We start from the raw sequence: 7,522 nt of genomic DNA, 5'->3' as shown, positions 1-7,522 counted from the left end.
ATTGTGTTTAACACCTAAAAAAAAAAATTGAACAAGAACGTTTTTTCATCTTTTTAATAGAAAGATTTGGGTAAATTGTGATGCTATGCAACCCTCCCTTTGACCAGGAGATAAACAAGTCCTGTGCTCTCCAAACCAGTAGAGGGCGCTGTGACCACACAGGACAGTAACAGAGCTGGCAAGATGGCGGAGTCTGAGGAGGCCAAAGCGCCTTCTTGTAGGTTTCTGTTTAAAAAATCAACTAAGAAATTTTCCGGACGGAAAAGAAAGGCGAGTGGCAGTGACAAAGGTAATTAGTTCAAATCCAATAGCATTTAATTAGTTCTGAAATTGTGAATTTAGGATATTTTGTTGCTTTTAACGCCGGTTTTAAAGATCTAAACAAAACAGACCTTGTGAATATTTATGTGCTTTCTGCAAATAGAAGTCACTACAATGTATAATATGAGCCTTTATATCTAATCCCTGTATTTATGTTTTTGGTGAATGGTGTTTTAGCTAGATGTTTGTGCTGCATTCGAGGTTGTTCGGAATTTCGACTTCTTGGTCACATTTTGGCTATTTAAGCTTCTCTTCGGTGACACATTTGCAAACCGGAAGCTTTTTTAATGACTATACTGCTTTTTGTTAGCTTTAAGTAAATATTTCGGCTCATATTTGTCTCTCTTTTAGACAGTAATAGTGATGAGGACCAGAGCGCCGTGGTCAGAAGAGAAAAGAAAGATGCTCGGGTCAACCCCATGATTCAGAAGGTATGGTAAAGATGCAAAAATACATATTCTGTTGAGGATTTGAAATAAATTGTGATTTTTATCTAATTTTTCCAGACGAAAAAGGTAGAGAGAGATGCTTTATCTTCCAGTGACAGCGACGACGCCAAGGACGACAAAATCACAGTTTCTTATAAGTCTACACGGTCAGCGGTGAGATAAAACTTTGATACTCCTTGTAAAAAATGTATCAAAGTGTTTTGAAGATGTAAAACCTCTTTCTAATATTTTTATGTTTAAATACAGAAACCGGAGGGACCAGAGGACATGGGTGCAACTGCTACATACGAGCTGGACACAGAGAGAGACAAAGATGCCCAGGCGATTTTTGAGAGGAGTCAGAAAATCCAAGAGGTAAAAAAAAAAAAAAAAAAAAACTTGTTACATGCTTGAGAACTAATAATCAATATTTATAGGCATTTCTTATTCCAATTTAAACAGGAGCTTACAGGTAAAGAAGATGATAAAATATACCGTGGCATCAACAACTACCAGAAATTCATCAAGCCTAAAGACACCACCATGGGGAACGCCTCTTCTGGCATGGTCAGGTGAGGAGGCAAACGTTTATTTGAATTATTTAATTTTCCTTTGGGTTAAAGTACTTTTGAAGGTTTAGAAATGTACTAGAATAACTGCTGCAAGACTAATCATAAAAGCTATTTTATTATTTAAGTACAGGGAATTAAATTGATCATAAACAGGATGTCAGGAAACTGAAGTTGTAATTAAATGTGATGTTTACAACAGGAAAGGGCCGATCCGCGCCCCTGAACACCTGAGAGCCACAGTCCGGTGGGACTACCAGCCAGATATCTGCAAGGACTACAAGGAGACTGGATTCTGTGGTTTTGGAGGTTTGTGTAACAATATAAACTATGTAAAACTTTGTAGTGTCATTTTAAAAATCCGTTTGTTTGTTTTAATAATTTGCATGTTCTTTTAAAGACAGCTGCAAGTTCCTTCACGACAGATCGGACTACAAACATGGCTGGCAGATTGAGAGGGAGCTGGATGAGGGCACATACGGAGGAAATGGTGAGTACATCTATTTTCAGTCATTTCTGCACTTTTCGGCATTTTTTTAACTCGTTTATTTCACTCTAGATGATGAGAATTACGAGGTGAGCAGCGACGATGAGGATTTGCCCTTTAAGTGCTTCATCTGCCGCGATTCTTTTAAGAAACCCATCATCACAAAGTGAGTCGTCCCTTCAAGCGTTTCCTGTGACTCGGTGCTTTTGGGTTTTGCTAACCAGTCAGGTGTATTCCAGGTGCAAGCACTATTTCTGTGAAACCTGCGCCCTGCAGCACTACCGCAAATCCAAACGGTGCTACGTCTGCAACACTCAAACCAACGGAGTCTTTAACCCTGCAAAAGGTAACAACGATCAGCCAGAAAGTCCAAGGAGGACAGGTTATTAATACATTTATGTACTTAAATATAATTTGTCTTTTTCCTCCAGAGCTTATTGCAAAGATGGAGAAGCGTGCTGCTGCCGCAGCAGATCAGCCTCCATCAGAAGAAGATGATTAGTATCATGATTTTTTTAAAACCTTTGCTTTGTGTTTGTCTGTGTAAATTTTTAATAAATATTTTTTAGAAGCTTTACAGCCTCCATTTTGGTAAAATATGAAGCTCCACTGAGTTTATTGTTCAGGTTTTAATTTTTGCCCTCATTTTCAAATATACATGCAAACAAAACAAGCATTAAAAAAATTTAACTTTCCCATGAGTAACACCCCGATCACTGTTTCAAACTGTGCAACAAAAAACAGCCTGAAGCAAGTGAAAAAACCCATTTACATCCAGTTTGTTCAGTTAGTTAATCAAGAACATTTCCATTTGCTTTAAGGCGGTAACAGTCATCTGTGGGAAATGATAGTTACCATTTAAATGCAAAATAAGTGTTCCTGAAAAAATATCGAGCAGCTTCTGATCGACTCAGAAATGGCATTTTGTGTTTTAGTGAACCGTAATCAGGCCTTCAGTGCCGTGTGTGAGTTTGTGCACATCTAGAAAACAGAACATGAGCAAGACATCAAGAAAAATGCAGAGCATTAGGACCATTAAAAGAAAATAACTGGTCAGGGTGGAGCAAATTTCCACCTAAAAACTAAAAAGTTGTGAGATTAATATATTTACAAGAAAAGAGACTGTTCTGATAAGTTGTAAATTTGCAAGAAAGCATAAATTTTATATTCTTTTGACATTGTAAAGCCAAAAATTTGTAAAGAAGAAAACAAAAATAATTTCTCTTGAGATCATAAAGCTGGACATTGCAACAAAAAGATTTAAGCAGTAAATTTCAGACCAGAGAAATGCTCTGTTTCAGAAGAAAATCTCAGATACAACTCATTTTTGGAGGACTTTTTTTTTTTGTCTGATTTTATCTTTGAGATTTCACCTGGTAAGATTCAGCTTTTTTCCCCTACACATTTCTGACTTTATAATGTCACAATATAAATTATTGGCTGTAAATGTGGAAATGTTTTATTTTTTCCTACATCTTTACAACAAAAAACTTTCCACGTTTTTTTCTTGTAAATTGGTGAGTAATTAGGCAGATATTTACTCCTCCATGCCCACTTTTTCACAATAGCCCTGATACTGTTAGCTTTAAATTTGTCTGTGAATAAAAACTTCCTTTTAAATTACTGTGGAAACCATTTAAAAGGAGATCAATGACATAACAAATCCCATCCTCAGTGAAGAGTTTCTCCATCCAGTCCTCTGCTTGTTCAGTCCTTTGCTGTCAGAAGTCCCAGTCGTCCACCTCCAGGTGGCTCAGGCCAGACTCCAGACTCGCCAGTCCAGAAACGGAGTCCTGCGGCCCGGAGCTCTCGAAGCAAGTGATGGGCGACACTGGCTGCAGCAGCTCAGGCAGCGCCTCTGCCGGCCGACGTTTGATCTGAAAAGACAAACATGATGCCAGATAAAGGGGAAAGGAGAAGCTTTTTTATTGTCCTAAAACAAATTAAGTCTCAAGTGCAGCTGGAAAGATGTTTTTCCAATACAGAAAGTAGGGTTGAAATGACTAATCATGATTAATCGATTACTGAAATAATCGTCAAATAATGTAGTAATCGATTAATCGTTAACTGGAGTTATCAGTTTTAAAAAGAAAAGTTAATTTGCTGAAAGAACAACATAGTCAGAGCAGAAATTAAGCCAAAACTGTACAAAACATTCATTTCGCAATTAATATATATAAAAAAGGAAAATATGTTGTACCCAGAACTCACCAAGTAGCTTAGTTTAATTCACCAGGTTCAAATTCTATAAAATTCCTATTTAGCTCCTTATTAACCTTTAAATTAATCCAAAAAAACACTACCAACAGGTTAGCCCTCACTGTATTTTTATTATTTGCTATACAAGGTCAATTTATTGCATTTTAGGTAATAAAATGATCATTTTCTTACTTTAAAAAGAGGAATTGAATTATTTGTTTATTTGCTTTTAAAAAATTTTCTAAACTTGTGTAAAAATTGCTTAGGTGGTTTAATGAAAAATCTGCAGCATGTGCCAATTTCTTTAACAGAAATTGTCCACAATAATCAATTACTATAATAATCGTCAGGTGCAGCCCTTGTACAAAGTAAGAAAAAACCTATTTAAAAGAAAACATGCCTGAATTCAGAAATTTTTAAGCTAAACTAAAAATCACACACCTGTTTGAAGAAAGGATGTCCAGTAAGAGTGGCAGCAGATGGTCTGCAACAAAAAGTAAAACTTAGAAAAACGCCTTTCGTGTTTTTAACATCATACGCAACGTGAATCAGATTTCACCAACCTATTTTCCGGGTCTCGCTGCAGACACCGCTCTACAAAGTTGTGAAACTGGGGGGAAAATGTGCGGTTGTACGGATGTCCTCCGGAGGATGAGGACGGCTCTCCGTTTGAGTGCCGGGGCCCTCCGGCTCTCGGGCCCTCGCAGATCCCCGAGTCGGCAGCGGAGCGGGACGGCTTGAGCGACAGCTCCTCCGGGGGAATCGTGGTGGTATCCAGCAAGCAAGGCACGGTTCCGTTCAGCTTCTCCAGAAGCATCTGCAAGAAAATAAGAAATGTAGGTCATTTTGTTAAAACCGGAAGTCAGTCCTTTCCAAAAGTATTTACACCCTTCGGATTGTTTTACAACCACCACAAACCTAAATGGTAAGTGGACTGAACTTATATAGCATTTTTTCCAGTCATTTTGACCTCTTAACACGCTTTACACTGCTGGTCACTCCCCCAACTCAACTTTTATACTCATAAGTGAAAATGGCTGTAAACGGATGTGCAGTTATACAGCTGTACATCTTTGAAAAGCAGAAGTGGAACCTCCCGCACAACCTACAAGAATACAGAAAGTGATTTCTGGATGGCAAGTCAACAACAAAACACTTCTTTTCCAGCAGCCATTGTACAGTAGGGGTGAAACCAGCTGACCAAATGTGCTGGAATTCTGCTTGGGTTGCTAGGTAATGGAGCTGGATTTGTTTGAGGTTGCTAGGTAATGGCACACTGTCCATGGAATGTAAACATTAATTTATGGGGAGTATAAAAATTTGAAAAATGTGAAATTTATCCCATTTAATAGATAAATTCAGAAATACTGCTGAGTAACTGGTATTCTTTTCTTGTTTCTTTACTTAAATTCAAGCATTTTTAATGTGTTTCTGAGGATTTGCTGCACCTCTAAGGCCCCTGAGTGGCTTTCTTCTGATTAACAGGATGTGACGCGTCAAAATGGCTGAACTAGCTTTGAGTTTCTGCTCACCTGTGTAGCTGGCATGTCTTTGAACGGCACATGTCCATTGGCTAATTCACAGGCTGTGATGCCAAGGCTATAGATGTCTGATCGAAAGTCGTATCCCTGCAGATTCTGGGAAAAACAATTAAAATATTTTTACTGATAAGAGACACAGGGTTACGGTACGGTTTGATGCTCCGTACCTGCTGTAGCACTTCAGGGCTCAGCCAAGGCAGCACCTTCACACTGTACTGAGGGAAGTCATGGACCATTTTGGCCCTTTGGCCGTTACGGATGAGGCTGAAAATACTCCGCAGACCAGACATGCAGACCTGTCCGTCTGCAGATATCAAAACATGGCTGGCCTTCACACTCCTATGGGCAAAACGAAAAAAAAAAATGCCATCAGTCAAATCCAAATGTATGGTTTAACTAACATCATCTTCTTCATCAGACTGCATTGGGAAAACAGAGCGTCTTCAGTCAGAGGCTTTTTCAGATTCACTGTAATACAGACTGCTACAGGAGGTCTTAATCAGCCATCACTATCTACCAAAACTCTATGAAGAATCTGAAACGAAATGATAATTTACCTTTGGGATCCATGAAGTAATTTTGAATTTGAACTGAATTTAATTTCACTACTACTGTCTGAATTATGTGGTCAGACATAAAATAAAACTTTCCATATATTTAACTTGTCCAAAATGTTATAAAAACAAGTATTCCTGTCTTGATAATACATTCAGCTGGATGATAAATTATCACAATAATTATTGCAATAATTGATCATATTGTTTTTGGACTAATTTACTGGGTCTGGCATAATAATGCAAGTTTGCCATCTCAAAGACCAATAAAACACTCCACACTGGAACTGGAAGACATTTAAATATTCAAAATAAAACACAACTAAAAATGATAAATAAAACAGACAATTTTTTTTTTACCAAAATCATAAATATAATAGATTATAAAGTCTCTGTATACAAAATTGTCCTTTAAATAAAACAGAGGGAAATTATTAGCTCATTTTAATGTATCATGCAATAATTAACTTATTATTGCAACAGACTAACAAGACAAGCAGAGAGAAATATTGAGAATACAATACAATCAAAACTAGTTAAGAATATTAATAATAAAGAAAGAAAATAAAGTAAAAACAGTTTTTATTGTCCTGGAAAGGCGAAATTCAGGTGTAGCAGTAAGAACAGTTATGTAGGTTCACACAAAAAGTTCTTACAGTGTTTAAAACAATATGTAAATAAATAAGATTAACAATAACAACAACAAACTATAGTACAAGACTATAACAGAAAATACAGTGCAGTTTCTAGAGACAGGCTTATCTTTTTCACTTATATCAGTTAATCTTACCTGTGTACATATCCCATGTGATGGATGTATTCAAGAGCTTTTAGCATGCCGAGCAAAATGTATGCAATGGTGAGTTCACTCATCCCATCCGAAAAGTGAGTGCAGATGAGATCTCTAGCTGAACCTTCAAGATCAAATAATAAAGATAAGAAAATCTCCTGCGTTAGATTTAACAGGGGAAGACATTTCGAGTGTTTCTGTTTGGTACCATAAGCCATGAATGGTGTAATGACCCAAAGCTCGTTTTCTGCTATAAAGACGCTTCTGTACGGCAGAATGCTGGGGTGATGAAACAACTTTGACACATGTAGCTCACCCTAGTGTAAAGAGCAAAGAAAAGTCTTAGAAATGAGCAGGGAAAATTATATTAGACAGAATAAGAACTTCACTTCAAAAACACCAAATCGTACACCAAGTACGATTTGGTGTTCACTAGAACCCAGACAAGAAATACTTGGTACGATTTGGTGTTTTTGCAGTGAAGTTTTTATTCTGTCTAATATAATTTTCCCTGCTCATTTCTAAGACTTATCTTTGCTCTTTACTCTAGGGTGAGCTACATGTGTCAAAGTTGTTTCATCACCCCAGCATTCTGCCGTACAGAAGCGTCTTTATAGCAGAAAACGAGCTTTG

At 37.3% G+C, this 7,522-nt stretch overlaps 2 protein-coding genes across 4 annotated transcripts in view; one reads left to right on the top strand and one right to left on the bottom strand.

The window, feature by feature from the left end:
* Positions 1–116: 116 nt before the first annotated feature.
* On the top strand, positions 117–2,380 carry rnf113a (ring finger protein 113A). The gene is made up of 10 exons (XM_007562209.2): positions 117–289; positions 673–752; positions 828–923; positions 1,017–1,124; positions 1,212–1,321; positions 1,521–1,627; positions 1,719–1,808; positions 1,878–1,971; positions 2,045–2,151; positions 2,237–2,380. Exons 1-10 carry the CDS (start codon positions 184–186, stop codon positions 2,305–2,307), a joined length of 969 nt encoding a protein of 322 aa, XP_007562271.1. The 5' UTR covers positions 117–183; the 3' UTR covers positions 2,308–2,380.
* Positions 2,381–3,153: 773 nt separating this feature from the next.
* strada (STE20 related adaptor alpha) overlaps positions 3,154–7,522 on the bottom strand; it is a 13,270-nt gene continuing 8,901 nt past the window's right edge. For all 3 annotated transcript variants that reach the window (XM_007562207.2, XM_016676445.1, XM_016676446.1), the window contains 7 exons: positions 7,098–7,206; positions 6,890–7,013; positions 5,713–5,884; positions 5,537–5,641; positions 4,568–4,821; positions 4,446–4,488; positions 3,154–3,682 (listed from right to left, as the gene is read on the bottom strand). In XM_007562207.2, the coding sequence (XP_007562269.1) occupies positions 3,527–3,682; positions 4,446–4,488; positions 4,568–4,821; positions 5,537–5,641; positions 5,713–5,884; positions 6,890–7,013; positions 7,098–7,206 (963 nt within the window). In that variant the 3' untranslated portion in view covers positions 3,154–3,526. The remainder of the gene's footprint in view (positions 3,683–4,445; positions 4,489–4,567; positions 4,822–5,536; positions 5,642–5,712; positions 5,885–6,889; positions 7,014–7,097; positions 7,207–7,522) is intronic.

The sequence above is a fragment of the Poecilia formosa genome, unplaced genomic scaffold, assembly GCF_000485575.1.
Source record: "Poecilia formosa unplaced genomic scaffold, Poecilia_formosa-5.1.2 Scaffold134, whole genome shotgun sequence".
In the NCBI taxonomy this organism is placed as follows: Eukaryota; Metazoa; Chordata; class Actinopteri; order Cyprinodontiformes; family Poeciliidae; genus Poecilia; species Poecilia formosa.
The sequence above is the reverse complement of the archived record's forward strand: the minus strand, read 5'-3'. Positions and strand labels throughout refer to the sequence as shown.

Excerpts from the sequence above, each read along its gene's own strand:
- rnf113a (XM_007562209.2), top strand. The coding sequence starts at position 184 with ATGGCGGAGTCTGAGGAGGCCAAAGCGCCTTCTTGTAGGTTTCTGTTT. Across the intron at positions 1,125-1,211 it reads GGAGTCAGAAAATCCAAGAG|GAGCTTACAGGTAAAGAAGA; the intron begins GTAAAAAAAAAA and ends CAATTTAAACAG. Across the intron at positions 1,972-2,044 it reads AAGAAACCCATCATCACAAA|GTGCAAGCACTATTTCTGTG; the intron begins GTGAGTCGTCCC and ends GGTGTATTCCAG.